Source organism: Chlamydotis macqueenii, chromosome 7 (assembly GCF_036417535.1).
Source record: "Chlamydotis macqueenii isolate bChlMac1 chromosome 7, bChlMac1.mat, whole genome shotgun sequence".
In the NCBI taxonomy this organism is placed as follows: Eukaryota; Metazoa; Chordata; class Aves; order Otidiformes; family Otididae; genus Chlamydotis; species Chlamydotis macqueenii.
In genome coordinates this window covers 28,038,659-28,057,958 of record NC_141562.1, presented here as the reverse complement: position 1 = coordinate 28,057,958, position 19,300 = coordinate 28,038,659, and the positions used below count along the sequence as shown (strand labels likewise).

At 39.8% G+C, this 19,300-nt stretch overlaps 1 protein-coding gene across 2 annotated transcripts in view; it reads left to right on the top strand.

The window, feature by feature from the left end:
* Positions 1-19,300, top strand: part of LOC104475586 (VPS10 domain-containing receptor SorCS1) — a 292,980-nt gene that overhangs the window by 269,036 nt on the left and 4,644 nt on the right. For both annotated transcript variants that reach the window (XM_086752150.1, XM_086752152.1), the window contains exons 21-24: positions 295-418; positions 1,414-1,526; positions 4,690-4,821; positions 15,273-15,372. In XM_086752150.1, coding sequence (XP_086608276.1) covers positions 295-418; positions 1,414-1,526; positions 4,690-4,821; positions 15,273-15,372 — 469 coding nt within the window. The remainder of the gene's footprint in view (positions 1-294; positions 419-1,413; positions 1,527-4,689; positions 4,822-15,272; positions 15,373-19,300) is intronic.

Here is a 19,300-nt window from a genome sequence, read left to right as displayed (position 1 = left end):
TGGGAACAGAGTTTCACTTCATACAGGATGCTTTGAAGATCTCACCCAGAGTTCATTAATAAGCGAACTTATTAACCTTACTTTGAGCTTCAGGAGGACATTTCCATCTGGATGGAGACCCTGGGCTCTCTCCAGAAAATTGGCTTCCATGTCACAGGACCGCTTCTAAGTCTTAAGTTTCCGAGCTAGAACTGACTCCTCAAACCATCCCAATAGGCTGGAGAGACAAACTAATTTTTGCTTTTCCTTTCCTGCCGAATTAACTGTATTTCTCCTTTTCCCATATATTTGCAGCCACTGATCACATTGGAAGGGAGCATCACATTCACATTTTCTGTGGAAGGGATGAACACCATCACCGTTCAGGTCTCAGCAGGAAACACCATTCTTCAGGACACAAAGACTATTGCTGTGTATGGTGAGCAATTCCCATTTCATTTCACATAGGATTCTCCATAGTCAAGAGCTAGAGAGCCAGGTTAGCTGGCAGCAACATGAGGTCTTTATTCCAGGAGTGAGATTATAAGCGTGGTTCCACTGCTATCAGTTCAGCATAACATCTCTGAAGGCTACTGACTGACATTAGTCCAGACTGAGATGTTTGCAAGAACATTCATCTCCTTCCCAGAGCTGTCTGCATCTGCTCTATCACTATTTATTTGGTCACCCTACATGCTTGTCAAAATGTTGTTTTGTAAACTGGTTTTCTCCCTTCTTGGCCAGTAGAGGCCTCTTAACTCATACAAAAGCTGCTTAGCTTGAAAGATAAGTCAATGCTGTGTGCTGCAGTTCTGTGCAGAAATCTGTACTGATTTTATGTTATACTTAGGCCTCAGAAGCAATTAGAGCACACGAATATCGTATAGTGTAGACGTAGTCTGAGAACCACTGGGAATCCAAGTTTTAGCTGTTTATACTAAGCACATAAACTTAGTGATCAGTGTGAGCATCTCTTTTAACAGCAACAGAGATTAAGTACGTTTTCCAAGGCTAGTCTTCTCCCCACCTTTATTCTCATCTCCTTCCAGTTAAGACTTCAAGTGTTTGGCGCATGTCTATGAGAGTACCATCACAGCTCCTTTCACAGGGCTTGCCTGCTTCTGAAGTCAAGATGAAGGTAGCATTTCATTTACATGCCCAACACAGCTCCTTTTCCTGTGCTATTCATCTATTGAAGTAAGGACTGATCAGCCTTTTCAGTTCCGTGACACTCAAGCTGTAAATCTCTCAGATTCTTGAAGTCTCTCAGTGAATCTCTCAGACACACTGCTGGATTCTCCAACAGTCTGTGCATCACTTGCAAATTGATTAAGCAAAACATGAGCTGCAGCAGGTTTCACTAGGTTCTGCCCGCTAGTTTGGCACTAAGGCATTTCACACTCTTTACTCACCACCATGTCGTTATATCTGCAGAGCAATTTCAGTCCCTGCGGTTATCATTCTCTCCGAACCTCGATGACTATAATCCAGATATCCCAGAGTGGAGAAGGGACATCGGTAGAGTAGTCAAGAGAGCTCTGGTGGAGGTAAGCAGTGTGCATAACCTGCGTTAAAATGGTTCTAATTTCTGCTTTGTGCCTACAGTAGGACTGGATGAACTGTTCCCTGAAAGTATAAAGGTTTATACGCAGTAAAGGTTCTCTACTTTCTCCCTTCCATCTATGAAAGGAGACTAGACTAGTATTTGAGGCCAGAATCCTAAATTTTAGACAGGTGAAATTATCCCATCCTGTGACAATCTGGTGCTCTGAGTCAGCCTTCAGTTTATTATTTTTAATGACAGTGCATGATGTGAAATATTTCTGAGAAAAGGGCATATAGAAAACAAATTACTTACACCTGTCTATGGCTGTACAGATGTCTTTACTGCTGCATGGCAGTTCTTCCTTATTTTACTGCTATTCTTATACAGCAGTGGAAAGTAGTGCTATTCTAATGGTATTACAAATATGCTGTAGGAAACTTAGGACACCAAAAGAAAACAATTTTTACTACAGAGAAGAGCACCACAGCAAGTGCTTTGTCTTTCACATAGCATGAGGTTCATGGATCAGGAATGGGTGCTATTTTTCCCATCAACAATGTGCAGAAGCTCTGAAGTTCCTTCATTAACTGTGTAACAGAATGTCATAAAAATATTCTTGTGTGGCTTAAGATTTGGATTTCAAACGGAGAAGCTAAGAAAAGTTAGAATAGACAGCTGGAGTTTCTCAGCTCAGCAGAAAAATAGTGAAAGGAACTGTTTGAAACAGGATTATTGCTTTTTTTTAAATAAAGATACTCAGATTTTGAAAAGGTACAAGGCTTGTAGATACTATTAGCGATGTTCATTTATGTTCTTATGTGTTCATTTTTGGCATCATCTATGCAAAAAGACTGGAAAGACGCTAATCAGGTGCATAGAAACTTGTCTGGATTGTTTCTGAGGTTTTTTTTTTCTTCAATTTCCTCAAAAGACAGGAGGAGAGGAGGAAATAAAAAAAAAAAAACCCCAAACCAAAACATTTTTCTGGAGCTTGTTCTTCTGACTTATTTATGTCTGTATCAAGTATTCAAGGATCCATTTATCATCAGGATGAATTTTCAGAATATAAACAACTCAATAAAACAAAATCAAGCCATAAAAAACGGATTATAAAACTACAGTACCAAGGCTAGATCCCAAAAGCAGAGCAGTGAAAACAAAGAGTCTTTTTGTTATTTGAGTAGGAAAAAAAAGCTAATTATCCCTCTTTATATAGCTAAATGATTCACCTTAAACAAGCCTTTGTGAGAAGTTCCTGTAAAAATTAAAGATAAAACCAATAGATTTCTACAGCAATTAAGTAAACTGTATAAGAATTAGTTGAATAACTAAGTAATTCAATAGGAAATTATAGCTGTGTTGTAGAATTTTTATGAACTTTTATTAATGTATTACATTCTTATTACAATGTACCATGGACTTGGATAAAAATTCTGCATAAGAAGTTGTAGTTCTCCACTGAAGTCTGATCTTCTCTTCAAGTGAGGATAATTTCAGATTATCACAAAATATCCTATTTTGTATTATGATCATAATTATTTGCTCACATCATTGATTTTCTAAGTCCTGTCTCCCACTTTTCCTGAAGAAGACAAGAATGAACTGAGTAGATCAGCCAAAAGCCTCCAAACAAACAAAAAAAAATTCTCAGCCTCAGGAAATGAAGAATTTCCACTAACTGGTACTACTGTTTCTTTTTCTTGACATCTTAAAACAACCTGTTAGGCAAGCACAAATAATGCAAGTCCTTGCTTCACAGAATACTTGGGAAGAATATAAGAGACTTTTATATTGTTATAATTGTTTTTTCTAAATCCACGTTAGCAAAAAATATATAGCAAAAAATAACAGCAACAAAACCACATGCTTTTCCTTGGCCTGCAGTGCAGGGGAAGGGTTCCCTGTTCATTGTTCCAGAGTATTTCCTGGACTGTCAGCAGTCGTGCATGGGATAGCCACGGAATTAGCTCAGGTTATGGTGATTTGTAATGTTTTGATGACTCCTTGTCCTCCATCCATCATTTCCTTCAATGAGCTCCAAGTCTTTGGTCCTGAACTACAAGGGAGAAGAATTCATGAATTTTAGGTCTGATTAATGTCCTAGAGGGTTGCAAGTCCTGACTGCAGGGGGATCTCTGTGCTGCATCCAGCTGCTGTGCTCTGCCTTTATATCTGAAGGCACTTTTTCTCTTTAAAAGTGACCTACTAAATTCAGCACTTGGAACCTTAAGATTTAAATAAAAACCTTAAGATTTAAATGCATTTAGCTGGATAAGCCACAACACAAAGAAGCAATGGAGGAAGATTCAGCAAGCTATCTTTCTACTTCTTTTGGATCACAAAACTTCCTGAAGGCCAAACTAGCTCCTCTTCTGCAGAGGAACTCTGCAATCTGATTGTGTAATGTCATGGTAACAGCAGCTGAATCCCATGACCAGAGATGACCCTGGTAGTGATGCCTGTGGGGTACTTTTTTCTGAATTTTGGCTGGTTTGTGTTGAAAGGGAATTTAGGTTTAAACTAGTTGCTTAAGATTTTCAGCCAACAAGAAAAAAAAGCCCAACATTTGTAGATTAATACAATCTTTAACACCTGAAGGAAAAAAAAAGCTCCTCATTAACTTGTGGAACTGACCCAGGATGTGAACTATGAGAATTTGTTTGGCTTTTGGGATTCAAACTTGATTCATCATCTTCTCTCTCCCTGTGTCTCCACGAGGCTTTTAAGATGTTTTGGCTAATCACACCTCTAGAGTGCAATTCTGCCCACATACCTTGCCCTTTAACATGCGCTTCGTACCATTGACTAAGTGAGGAAGCTCAGGGACTAACTTGGGATAGTCAGATAACTTTAAACTACCTAAATTTAGACACAGAAAATCATACCATATGCAACTGTTGTTTAGGAGCTCCTTTTAGAATGTCTGATTATCAATGTTGCCTTAGGACCCTGCATATTGTACTGGAGAACATGGTAAAAAAGCTTAGATAAGGAAATTGTCAATCCTTGACTTTTACCTGCAGTGGATTTTAACAAGATTCTCCCTGTTGTACCAGGTATACTGTACATCATTTGTATAAGTACTGTGATGCCTTAGCAAAGAAGCTGTCAGCATTCAGTGCTATCCCTTCTGTTTATCTGTCCATTAATTATCTATGTATCAGGCAACAGGTATTTCAAGCAAGCATATTCTGGTCGCAGTGCTCCCTGGTCTGCCCACATCAGCTGAACTCTTCATTTTACCATATCAAGATGCCACGGGAGAAAATAAAAGAACAACAACAGACCTAGAGCAGGTATTGTGTCCATTACTTGGAGAAGTGTATGTTTATGCATTTGTGTGTGTGTGTATATATGTGATCTCCAAGACAGATTAGAACAAATAATGGTGGTACAAGTGCATTTGATTCACTAGGGTCTAAATGACGACTGTGGTACATGCTACATCCTCTTTGGGGTTTTTTTTTGGGGGGTGAGGGTTTGGTGTTGTGGTGTTTTGTTGTTTTTTTTTTTTTTCTCCCAAATACTGCAAACAGGCTTTGAAGCTGTATTTAGGACTCTCATTTGAGTTCCCTCAGTAATGTTACATTGGCATTGATTTGTATGATGTCATGTCTCTCCCTTAGAAGTTCTTCATGGAAATAGGAAGAAAGCAGGAAGGATTTAGGGGATGATTCTTGCCAATGTGAACTGAAGTAGCCTCATAATGCAAAGTTTATGAGACTGCCAAGAGTCTAGAAAGCCCTGGAAGACATACCTGGGCGAATCAGAACTTCATTACTTTAAGGCACAGGGATGAAGTTGGATTATCTGCCTGCCCTCTTCATGATGCTGGCAGTGGGGTTCAGCCACGATGGATTGTTTTCTCTGTGCAAGGCTGAAGCAGGTTATAACTGGAGGACTGTATCTTCCTGCAGACCCAAAAGGGTGCTGCCAGCCAGATGGACCTGGCATGATTGTGACTAAAAGATAAAGCACTGTGCTGGGCAAAAATCCTGCAATATCTCTCAACTTATTACCTCAGATTCCAGGGACAAAGATAACTAGTCCTAAGTGAAGCACCACTGTACCTATGCCTCTCCATACAGCATGTCTATGGCTCAAGCAGACATAACCCGTGTTGGTGTGGGCTAGATGAGCATTAGGGTAGAGGATGCCATCAGCTCACAAATATCAACCCCAGTGCTATGATTAAATCCTCAGCATTACTGGATGCTTGCTACTCCACTGGATGGCACAAGGGTTTTAGCATTTCTCTTTGGATTTGTCCCTCAAATTGTGAATGAGTGAAGTCTTTCCATCAGTGCATGTATCAACAGTATGTTTCCCTTCTTGTATTCTTGTTTTCTAATAGCCTTTCATCTGCCTGACCTGTTATTGACTGTTGCAATGCCTCTTGCAGTGGTCTAAAGCCTCGTTCACTTAGCTGTGGGCCTCAAACCACTAGATCACCTGTATTCTTAAGCTTTCCCTTGCTCAGCATCCTTAGCCATCATCTTTTTTTTTTTTTTAATAAATGACTTTCCTCTGTAATTTTCAACTATATAAGAAATAAAAAGATGGAAATTTACTACTCTGCAAAACCTTTCCTCCCCTTTTTCCCTTCATTCTCCCTTCTCCTTTCCTCCATCACAAATTGGCAAGGAAGCCAGTCCATAAACTTTCAAATTTATATCTGACCCAGCTCCCCTGCAGCACTCAGCAGCTTATTGTATTTTGCCAATTACTCCCTCTCTTTGCCCCTTTCTCCACCCCCCCACCGCCCCCCCCCCCCACTCCCCGCCTCTCGTAAAAACTGAGTCTTTGGCTGTGGAGAAAGGAAGCACTGACAGTGCTCTCATGACACTTTTTATGGACAAGAAGAAATGTCATTTTCAGTGGGACTCCAGTAACTTCTCTGGCATCTTTCAGGGTGCAAATGGTAACCTTTGAAGAGAGCAAAACTATTTGCAGCCAACTGTTCCTTGTGGAGACATATCTCCCCTGCTCCCAGTCAGGATGATCAGAAAGTTTTCTTACTGGTCTGAGGGTACTGCATGCGCCTTCCTAGTTACTCCAGTAGAAAATGGCATTGTTGTCAGTGGGAACTGCCTAAGGAGGGCCCCAAAAGGTGTGTCTGCCCTCAGCTCTGAAGCATATTCCGATACTATTTCTGTTTTGTTATCCATTTGACCTGTAGTCCTTCACTATCCCTTTCCCAAAGTGTTTCGGAGCCCATTCAACAACAGCTCCCTGGGAGCAGATGTTTTTGCTGATGACAGCTTAAGTTGATTCTTAGGTACTTTATGATGTATAGTGTTCTTTTCTGGCAGGAGCAGAAATCTGTTTTGTGTTCATGAGCACGAGTTCAATAGCAACAAGCTATTCAAAGGCACGTATGTGAGTTTGTGTGTTTCCAGGTGCATACCCAAAGGAGTTACAGTTCTGGATGATTTTTTTCTAACTTGGAAGAGAAACTTCAAAGTATACAGGAACAAAATGGAAATAGTTTGCACAAACACTGCACAGGAATGGTCTCTTAAGGAAGTCCTTAATCATATAGGTTCCTTTTTTCACAGTGTTATATCACCCATGGAAACTACTCTCCAAACCTGAGACTCATGGTGAGCCTGTCCAGAGACACAGTGACAAATAGTTTGTCTCTGGAAACTTGCAGTCAGATTAAATCAGATAGACAGGAGTTAATTAAAGATTCTATTTTGCAAAAGCCCTTGTTTCAGTTCCCAAGGGAGGGAAAACATAACCTATTCTCAAAATCAAAAGCTGATGAAACTGAGTGAAACACAACAGAAGGGCATGAAACCCAGCACACACACTGAGGGGACAGATTTACCAGGGGAACGTGGTGTGCTATGATCCCCTCCTTCTATTCCCCTCCTAAAGTCGGCATGTATACTTGTGGTCGTGTGACATGGACATGGTGATACAGCACTGAACCCACCATATTCACATGCCAGGTACCAGAGCAGAGGCAAGGGACACTCTATGGTCCTGATGTTCTCTTCATCCCACCTGAGTTTGAAAGGGAGAAGCCACGTAAGTCATGCGGGTGGTGCATGCCAACTTTTGTTAGCTAGAACAAGCAAGGCTAAGGGCAGTTGATGGAGTGGGAGGAAGAGAAAAGTTACAGAAACAGTAGCTGAAGCAGGAATTCAAACTACATCTCCCCATGTGAAACTCCTGAAGTTGCTGAAGACCATATCTATCACAGAACATTTGTGAGGTTTTTGGGCAACTTGCTTAACCAAGGTGTATTTCGTCCCCTGAGCTAGACCATTATTCTGCCATGGGTAACACTGAAGGGTGTACGTGTTTTCATGGACTTTTGCATTTCACAATAAATATGATACATATTGGATGACCTTGGAGGGCTTGCTTTCTTGCTATTTGCCCTTGAGGCAGATTAAGCTGGTCTGGTTTTATCTGGTACATACTCATTTGGCCTTTTAAGCATACCTTTGGGTCTCTCAGTCCAGCTGCTCTGTGGTTTCTAGGTGCATAAATCCCATTGACTTCAGAGGCAGCTAGACATCCACTGTTCTTTGAAAATCTAGGTCTTAGTTTCCCGTTTGTTAAAGTCTAGAATACTAGTCTGTGCCACTCATATTTCATGAGTCTAAAAACAGTAAGCCAGGAATTGTTTGGTACACTAGTAGTGGGACTGTGGAAGTTGTCCTAGGCCTTGCATTACTTGACAAATACACATTTCCTTGCAGTTTTCCATCAGGATGGTGCATTTGTGTCTCATGCTCTTCTTGAGACTGTTGTTAGATGGTAGATGTCATTTTCTCCTTGAGCTGATGAACCACTCTCATCCAGGTGCCCCAGATAATTTTTTTTTGTGTGTGTGTACACACAGTGCCAATTATATTGTCATATCTGTTTGCAGATTACATTTAGAAATCTGAACTCGGCATTCCTAATATTTCCCATGGGAGACTAAGGTACCTTTTAAAAATTGTAACTGCTCTTGACAGCTGAAAAAAATCGCTACGTATGAGGCTGGGGAAGGTTTCTCAATGTGCAGCATGGAATAATTCTACTTAATATATAAATATAGAATTTCTGAGGATCTCAGATTACTTGATCCACCTCAATTTCTGTAGTCAGTGTAAACTTATTCTTCACAGCTTCATAAAGATCAAAAGGCCTTTTCATCCTGCTGAATCCCAAAACATTTTACATATTCAAAACATCTTGTATTTATGACCAGAATGTTGTGACTTTACTTTTTTTTTTTTTTTTTTTTTTTTTTAATTGGGTCACTTGGTTCCCCTGCTTCATTTCACAGTAACTGAGGACAGACTACCAGCCTGCTTAAAAATGTAGAAATAATTGGCAGTTGTAAAATGCTGCTGTTTAATTTGCTACACCATGAAAATATCCCAAATCTTGCAAAAACAACCACTCAGAATTGCCATTGCCATTGGCCACTTGGGCTGGCATGCAGTTGTTACACCATCTTTATGGACAGGCTTGGCGAATGTGATGATTACAGAATTCAGGTCTGCTGCTTCAAAAGCACTGATTTTTTTTTTTCTCTTCAGTGAAGGGCAAACCTCTAATTAGTAACATTTCAGGTAATTTTTGAGTAATTTTTAGCACTAGTCAAATTCAAAATGAATGTGTGATAAGAAGATATTCTACTTACAATTCAGTAGAGGGCAGTGATACAAATACACAGATACGATTATTCAATTTATTTCAGTGTACAGTTTTATTCTATAGGAAGATTTTTGAAGAGTTTTATTTTTACTTATGCATTTCACAAAATATCTTCTCTCCACATTGTTTGCTAGTGGAGGCTTTTTGTCAAACATAGAAAATGTCTCCTGTTAGTCAAATTAGATGTAAGGAGAAGATATTTGAGAATTCTAAAGTGATGTTTTCATATTAAGTAAAGATTTCAGTGTTTTTGTGCACTTCCTTTAGTTCTCCATTTGCATGCTTTTACCTAGCCTTGAAAATAACTGTAAAAGCAGAATGCAAAATAGATGTGGGAACAACTAGTTAATGACATCTGAGGCCATTAATCTTTTCTCTGAAGAGAGCTCTGAGCAATGTAGCAGGCATGATGGAGTCTTTGGCAAATGGCAGCATCAGCTGGTTGGTAGCCAACTGTGCTCAACATGTTGCAGCTGTGGCCAGTAGCGATATTCAGCCAAGGAGATGGGAAATGACATGGTTGACTGAATATCAAATGGACAGTGATGAACTGAGAAGATGAAATATCTCCAGTGAATTTAACACTATGGAGAGTGACATTCAGGAAGCCTGTATGTGTATATGTCTTAGGAATCTTACCTTAAAGCAGATTTAGTTTTATTTCTGTGTTATTATTGTATCTGATGGAATGTCTATCTTTTTATATGTTTTTTTTTTCACCCACTCTCCTAAGTTTTAGCATCTTTACTTTCACTAATTTTCTGTCCTCTGATGTATTTCAGATGTTCCTGCCACTAAAATATTTTAGTGACAATATCGTGACAGTGAACACCTTCAAATCTTACAGAAAATGGTGTCAATCATTCCTGGAAATGAAATTCCAGGAAAAGGGGTAAATCATCTAGTGTTTTCTAGGAGAGATTTTTTTTTTTTTTAACATCTATACCTTTGTATGCAGACTAAATCTTCCACTGGGTGCTTAGGGAAGTTTGGGCCAGTATTTAGGTAGTAAAGGCAGGTGGGGAGAAAATGGAGTAATAAGAACCAGAAAACCTTGTACCAAGGACTTTTTTCCTTATACAGCTTTTTGTGATCAGCCACTTGTGTGCTGTAGAAGAGGCTGTCTACATAACTTGTCTTGATATCTTTGAGTTAACTCCTGCCATGTGACTATCAGCCCTCTCGCCTTCTCATCCTTTGCTCAGTGTACACAGCAGCCCTTGATTCTCAAGAATCCTTCTAATCACCTTTGTTCAGCTAAAGTGGATCTTGGCTTTTATGTCCAGGTTCTCTCTGGTTTCATACCTGCTGGTCAGTTTTTGTCATAGAGTAACCACAAGAATGTCCTCTGCCCTGTGCTCTCATAGTATCGCTGGGTTCTAACAGCTGCTTGAATTTAGCATCTTTCATTAAAAGATCTCAAGAAATTCCTACTGGACCCTATAAGTCAGTGATAAGGCTCTTTTCAGTGCTAAGGCAAGCAAGCCTCTAAGAGGTCCCATGTGAAGCAACCAAGGTTATGCAGGGCGAGTGGCACAGTTTAAAGTAATCTGTGTTTGCTCTGACTCCTGATTCACTTTTGTAATGCTGGTTCAAGCTGCTTCCTACCAATCAATGTGCATAATTCTTTCCTTAGTTGTTTATTGATTTACTCAATGAATTGAATAGAAATGTAGCACTCATTAGTTGAGATCCTTACAGAGTATCTGTAAAATTATCTAGATTCTTAGCCAGTACATACTGGCACAGTTGAATCACATTCAAATAGTCTAAATCAGTTTACACCAGAGGTTTCAAAATTCAATAAAGTTATGGGAAAATGCCCTTCTGAGTGATAATTCTGTTTCTTGGTGCACATGGTTCTTTCACAGTCCTAATTCTGACAAAATGCTAAGAGAAGCCAAATTAATTTTTGTTTTGTTCCATTTTTAAATTGGAATGTCTTTTTTTTTCTTCACAAATTGTCTGTTATTATTATTCATTATGTGTCCTTTGATGAAAAATGATACATGAAGAATGGTTTGTATTACTGAATTATTTTTGCACATCATGCTTAATTCTGCAAATGAAGCAGATAAAGTCAATGAGGCTCAGTTAAGGACCAAAACTAATTCTGAAAGCTAATTATTTTCACAAGGAGGACTCTTGAAGACTATAAATTAGGAGGTTGCTATTCTAAGAAGTTTTGTCTTCGTCTGAGTTAGTTGCATCTCCAGCAGTGAGAGAGGAACAGGTACAGGCCTGAGGACAACCTGTTCCACAGCTGAGGGTCTAGCTGTTCAACTGGAGTTGCATAGCTATTTTTGAAACAGGCCAAACACTTTGGCGTTTCCTTATCTGCTTTTTAAACAAAAATGTATCCATGATATCACTTTGAATGTAGAAATAAAGGGAGGCACAAGACCCAAAATGTTTCCCATTGAAACCATGATGACTGATATCAGCCTTTGTGTGGACATTTACTTCGAAGACACTTTATTAATGTTGTGAACAAATTCTATGAGTCAGAAACACTCCTAGGTAAAATCTGATGGCCTGCAATCCACTGAGCTAGAAATAGACTTGATAGAATTAGAAAGGCAGAAGAGCCACTTCTCCAATCCCAAAGTGAGTGTCCTGAGTGATCTGCACTTCACAGATGCCCTTAGGACCATGTGAGGACCAGAAACAACATCAGGTCCAACTTTGGAGAGCAGTATCAAATCCTAGTGTGAATTTGGCCCTTTAGTTGTGTGGAACCTGCTCATTGACCTCAAATACTGTCGTTGGTAAACCACTGTGTGCAGTTTCTATTTCAGATAATTTTTGGAAGTACAGAAATGCATTTTTTCCCCTCTTTCTATACTGTCTATATGTCTATTTTGAAGGGAATCTGACTTTCCACATAACGAGAAATGAAAATATTGTACCAAGCAAGAAAACATTTTAAAAACATGTCTTAATGCATCTGTTCTTCCCTCAGAAGTATGTGTCAGGAATCTCCAGAGCTGCCTGAGGAAGGCAGATGTCTGATTCTCACAAGAACTTCTGGCATTTTTGAAGGTCTCAGACTATTATTCATTTTTTTGACTTGTTCAGATTCCATAAAGATCTAGGCAAAAAAGCTGCACACAAAAAGCTACTGGGAGAGCATATAATTAATTGAGCCAAGGAAATATGCTGTAAACTCTGAGCAGCATGAACAGTTGCTGCCTGTTTTGACACTTTGCATGTAGTCCTGGAATTGTAACAGCTATTTCAAGCTTCTTCTGAGATACTGATGGTTTCAGGCCGAAATAATTTTATTTTTGAGTTGCATTTGTACAGGATGTAGTACAATGAGGTCCTCATTCACAATCAGGTAACAATGCAATAGTAATAGTAAACTTCAGTTGTGGCTGTTTCTCTCTGCCTTTTTTCCTTTTTCTTACTACTTCACTCTTAATGCCTCTCCCCTTCCTATTATTCCTTTTCATAGGCTTGCCAGACAGGAATCATTGTCTGAGCTTTCTTTTACACACTCAATCTGCCTGCTGGGAGGCTGCCATGGCACCTCTCAGCTGTAATGTCCCTACCAGTGCTGTTGTTTCACCCTCCTCACTCTGCGCTGCAGGAGTCCTCAGGCAGGCCAGGTGAGATCTCGGTGCTCTTTCATGTCACTGGTGCTCAGCAAAGTCTCTGGTCCTTTCTCATGCTGACTTTCTCAAAGTTCTCCTATTCTTCCATTTCTTGCCACAGTCCTTCATGAAACTATTCTCCAATACTAGATAGCAATATTTGCTAGCTACATTCTCAGTTATACATCACATTAAGCCTCTTTTTGTATAGAAGGCATCATGTATGACTTTTACCTCTACTATTTCTCTGTCCATTTTGTGCAGCTATCACAATGTGTTGAAGAGGAATGACACAATCTAGTTGTCTCTTTTCTTCAGTTTACTGTCTTGTGGTTGCATTTTTTCATAGGCTCCACTGTCCCAGCAGCGTCAGGATCTCAGAGCACAAAGGAAGATAATTCCTGCAAGGGTATGGAGGAGAGTTGCTAGGTCATGTTTGGGACTAGAAATGGACAGGATGATATTTTTCCCATTATTTCTTTCCATGAGCCATTAGTGTACCTAGTTTATAGCACATCGATCTGCATCTGTTGCTCCAGTTTTAGAGATTAAGCATTCTTTATAGTTGTCAATCTTAGTTATTAATATGCTCAAATTATTAAAGAGGGATATAATTTGCCTCCCAGGCTTTCTTCATGTACTGAACATCTTTGTGTCACCGTCCCTGCTGCTCTGAGCTCAGCAGATGGCTCTTTGTAAGCAGGTGGTATTTTTTCTTGCTATTGGAAGAAATATATTTACTGCTCATTCTGGCATCCGTGAAAAAATTGTAAACTTTCAAGAGATATATTAAAAAATAGAAATAAAATGCCTGTAAGAGTTATTGCCAAATTGGTATTGGACCAAAGGCACCTATTCAAGTGATCAGCAGCCAGAAATGAAGTGTGGAAGCCAAGAGTATTGAAAGAACCATTAAGAATGTTAAAAAAAATGAAAGAGACAGATAAATCTCATACTGTGATGAATGATAGCCAAGGAACATCTAATCATATTTCGGTAGCGTTTACTGAAATAACTCAACCAGACAAAAATGAAGAACATGAAAAAAGATGGTGTAAAAATTATTGGAATGTTCTTTTTTTCTGACAATTTTTCATTAATCTTCAAGAAGGAATAAGGATTTATTTAGAACAAATTAAATTAAGTGGTGAGCACTAGAATATGGTTCCTCTTGATCTTGATATGGCTATAAAACCACAACCTTCTCAGCAACTGCATGTTAAGGGTTGTGGGGTGTGGGTGGTTTTTTGCAGTCTTCCAACCACCTCTCCCTGATAAACTAACATGCAGAACAGTGGCTGTGTTCAATTGGAAAACTGCTCATTGCTGTAAGAAAATGTGAAATACATGAAACATCTAGCAAATGAACAAGCAAAAGACACGCAACAAACTGTCAACACCATGTCTATAGACTCCCATTCCTTTATTAATCTATCTGGATTTTTTTTCTTTTCATTGCAACGTGCTTGGAATTTCTCAGGTATAGCTGAATGATACGGAGAAAGTGGCTCTGTGCATGTTTTGATGAACTGACTTTAAAAAAAGGAATGTTTACCGACACGTTGGACCAAAATTTGGCTTCATCATTCTGTACGAATACAGATTTCATGAGGTCTTATCTCAGAAAGTGCTCATCTTTTCTGTTGTGTCCTTCAAGGAGGAATAGCCTGCTTCATTTCTGCTAGAGCTCTATTGTTGTCATTGGAGTTATGGCAAGATAATGTAGTGATCTTAAAGCTCTGTGGAATGTCTCTCCAATGAAAGAGAGAATATAAGAGCATGTGCTCTTTGTGTGTAACCCATAAGAAAAGATGGAACATCCATTTTGTTTAAGTCACACTCTGTAGTCAGTAAACACTTTCAGATTCGAGCTGATTCTGGTACACGCTTAAGGATTGGGGAGCAGCTGTCTTGCAACTCAGAGCTGGATGAAATGAAGTTTGGTTTTAGAACTTGAAATTTCAGTGCAAGCTGATGTAAGGAGTTAAACTATTCATTTTGATTTGGGCATATCACATATTATGAACAGGCTCTAAGATTATAAAGCTGGCAGTTCAAAGAGCAAGAAGTTGTTACGACTGAATTGTGAGTTAACAATTGAAATACTTCTCTTTGCTTGAATAGTAAATGGAACTCGCTGATGTGCTGTTGCTGACTGGTCCTGCAGACACTTGCACATGTGGGTGAAATGTTCCTTTGGGGCTCAGTTCCCTTTTGCTGCTGGGCCGCTCCTGCGGAGGTGTGACAGGGCAACTCATTATCTGTTATTGCTAACCATACACAAACCGCTCTGGACATAGTGCTGGCAGATCTGTTCAGCTTTTACACATTCCCTTTTTGTAAGTTGATAGGAAATAGTGCTCGGAAAATCTGGTGCCTCTGCAAAATATTTGCTTTGTGTTCAGCTCCATTTCCTACTCACCTATTGCAATCTAAACCAATGGTCAAGAAACAAATGTGTTTCTTAATTTCTCCTTTTTCTCCAGATTTCAGAAACACTGATCCAGAAACTGAACCAAAACTTGGTCCACTTTGAGTTGAAGCCAGGGGTTCAAATCCTTGTCCATGCTGCCCATTTAACAGCAGGTCAGTATCCTCTTTCTGTGTACACGCTCTGTTGCTCTGTAGCACAGCAAACAATACATTCCTTAATGGTAGTAGTGTGATATCAGCTGTATTTTAAACATTTTTTTATTTTTATGTCACAATGTTTTATGTTTTTGCCCAGAAAGGTGGTGGAAGCCCCATCCCTGGAAACGTTCAAGGCCAGGCTGGATGAGGCTCTGAGCAACCTGATCTAGTCAGGGATGTCCCTGCTCCTTTCAGGGGAGTTGGACTAGATGACCTTTGAAGGTCCCTTCCAACCCTAACCATTCTATGATTCTATGATTCTAATAACAACTCAGTGTATGGAGAGACATTAAAATGCCTGCTCCACCTCCCCTTTCTTTATGCTAGAAAGATATAGTGGCTTTTGCATTTACAGCTAATCCTTTTGTTTACTTAAGTGTAAGAATTTTCTGCTGTTGTTGGAAATGCAGTATAACTAGCAGTAGAAATGTGTACTTCTTGGCTGTCTCTGGAATATTGAACAGCTAAGTAGCACCATGGCATGTGCAGCCTGGATCACACAGTGTAAAGGTTACCAGCTAGCCTTGGATATATTTGGATATTCTTAGGTCAATGAACATTCAAAGCAACCAAGCACAGTTCAGAAGTTGTTGAGCACTTTGAAAGACTACAATCAATTTATATATGCACAAACATAAGATTAAACAGTTTGGACTTCAACCAGTCCTATGTCAAAATGAGCCATCTCCAAAGTCCTGATATTTAATTACATGTGTGTCTGTCTATTCTATATGCTAAAACCTCATTTCATAGCACAGGCCCTATTTAACTATTACGAGATGGAACAAATTTGTGCTTAGGTTTATTAGGAATTCCCTTTCCTCGGGAACTGCTGATATTCCTGATTAGTTAGTATCAGCTTCTTTTGCTAATATGTGAACTAAAGGCCTCAGTTGACTTGTATGAGCAAGCTGCTCTGCAAAAAGTTTTCTATGGTATGAACAAGTCTGCCCAAGCTGATGTCAATCCACGTGCTGCTTTGTCCATTATGGGAAGGAAAAGAGACTGTTAAGAAAGGGCGTCATGTGTCTGCATTTAAATCCTCCCAGAAGAAAGCCTTGGTGTTTGCACTATTTCATTTTTCTAAGCAGAACCTGCTAATATCTGCCCTGGGAATATTGCTGCATGTTTCTGCTTTCCATTAGCTGTGGAACAGATGATCAAATGCTTACTTTTAAACATGTTAGAACCAAAAGCATAAAAAAGCAGAGATGCAGCACAGCTGAGTATTCTCTAAAGAAAAGAAAAACACAACAGCTTGGGAAGTCAGTTTGATTTTTTTTTTTTTCCCCCTCATGCAAATTGTAAAAAAAAAAAAAAAAAGTGATAGATATATGACATAGGAGAATTGCATGATTTTATGTTTAAGATTTAAATTCATATACATTTACATAATAGTTGTTATCAGAGAAGCAATCTGTGGCCTCAGTTTCCAATGATGACCACTGATACTATATGGACTTTCAGAAAGTGCTCAGCGCTTGCCTTTTAAAAGAAACGTATCTGAAAGCATCTTAATATGAGCTTCAACCATGCAGTTACCTGCAACTGCTCATCATTTTAAAAAGTTTTTTTCTAGGCATTTACTCTGCCAAGGCACATGCCTGTTTTCCATTTTGGTCAATGTCCATTAAACTCAAGATCAAATCCCAAATGAACATTTAGACATGACTACTCTTGGCCCTGAATATTCTGTAGGCCTTTTCTAAAAAACTACAGCTAGAAGGAATCATGTTAGATATTCCTGGGAAGGGGCTCATCTTTACCTTTTGCTACTGAAGGGACATTCCTGATTTCATGTAGTGGAAACATATGACAGTTAAAATCAGATATCCAGCCCTGCCTTTAGTACAAGATGAATCTGGATCCAAGTTTTGTGCTGTATGTAGGAGCCTCCTGCAGCTTCGTGGAGAGGATTTCTGGGCATCGCTGCATGGGGGAGTGCACAGGGTCCCCAGCTGCTCCAACAATGCTCAGAACTGGCTAAAAGCTGGGTAGCTCCAATCTCAAAGCCAGATAGTGGAGGTACTGTAGCACTTTTCTGGGCTACTAAACCTTGTCTGCTGCCCTGAATGAACCAAGAGGCAGGATCTGTCAGTGTGCCATACTCCTGTGTTAAATAACAGTAGGGCCTCCGGGCACGTGCTGGCCTGTTTCTTGCTAGCTCAGACTGAAGCAGAGGGTGCTCAGCTCAGACATGCTGTGTAAATACAACGATCTTTGTGCTTGCTGAAAATACAGGTTTTAAGTTGTATTTACACACACTGGGAATGAGTACTTTTTGTCCATAATAGATGCAAACACTCATTTGTCCTGCAACTTACGCTTTGCTGTATTTCTCTGTGAAGCCACTGGTGAGATATGAGTGATTGCTGTAACTGACTTGACAATGCCCTATAGGAACTCTACAGGATTTTGTCCCTTGCAGAAATATGATTCAGTAAGAATGCAAAATGAGCCTAGACTGCCATCTAGATATTAAAAAGCCTAGAGAGCAGCCACCATGAGGTCTTTGAGGGAATATGGCTCCTTATCAAGCTGCAAAGGTCATCACTCAGTTCCCTGTCTAAATAAAAGGCCCAATTTCATGACATCAAAACTTGGGAATAGTTTAGAATCTGACAAAATGCCAAAAGAGAGATTTACTTCACTGCTGAAAACTATTGTTTTGGTTGTCAAGGAAGAAGAAGAATTGTCCTTTTGAAATCCAAGCTTTTATAAAAAATTAAATAAAATAAAGCAGGGAACCTTAGACCACAATCCAGCACCAGCAGCAGTCCCTAGAAAACACAGTCCAGGGAGATTCACATGGCCCAGAGGTGCTGTTCTGGTCTATGGTATCCCTTCTTTACCAGCCTTTTTACTATGACTCTGTGTTGCACTCTGGGCAGCTATGAACTGCACTGACTGAACCACAAAGCTCAGCATGTGTTTTTGTAAGTGCACATGTATGTATACATATGCCTACATGTATGCCTACATGTTTCCATGCCTTAGTGCACACGTATATTCCTCCCTGTGTGTGTGCCTGGTCATGCACAGCAGCAGTTTCTGCAGCAGAGAAGCTGCAGGGAGCACAAATACAGGTATCTAAAGTGGCTCGGTGTGGATATTCAAGCAGAACTTGTAGAAATGAGCCTCTGTGTGTGCAAGTGTTGTATGTGAGCGTGTGCATTCCCTGGAGCACAGAAGAACGACAGGCATTGGCCTCAGCACATTTCACACCTCCATTGTCTTTGTTCAGGCCACACTGGAGGAAGGATTAATTTATGGCAATTATGGGCAACAGATTGCAATCCATTCATGATGTTTGTTCCTTCCTCTCATGAAAAAACCCCACCCAATGATGTCCCCAACCCAACAGACAACAAGCTCAACACTAAGACAAAGTAAAATATGCCACTATTCCTCACAAAGCAGTTAAATAGCTGTTTATTGCCAGACTCTCAGCACAGCATTATAACAAGAACGTTGAGTGATGCTGAGCCTGAACTGGTTGGAGAGCCACTTAATCATCCCGCAGAACTGCGGAGACCCACAAAATATGGACACAAAGCGGGCAGAGTGGAGATGTGTGAGTAATTAATAGTAAAAGATCATTTCACCCTGGTGCCTCACCTTCCTGAGGATCGCCTTCTCGATGTGGGAAGGATAAGTTTTTTCACTTCTCTTTGTAATTTTTTGGCTTTATCAGCCTGGGTGTGACAGCTGAAAATGAATGTGCCTCTAATTTGTGTGCCTGAGTAAGTATTTGCTTGTGTGTGCCTGTTTTCTTGTGTCTTCCCCCTCTGGTTTAGGATGGGTCTGGTCAGTGCATGTGAAGAGGGGCAGGAGAAAGAGGATGTGTATGACAGCAGTTTAAGTTAACTTTTGCTTTGCAGAG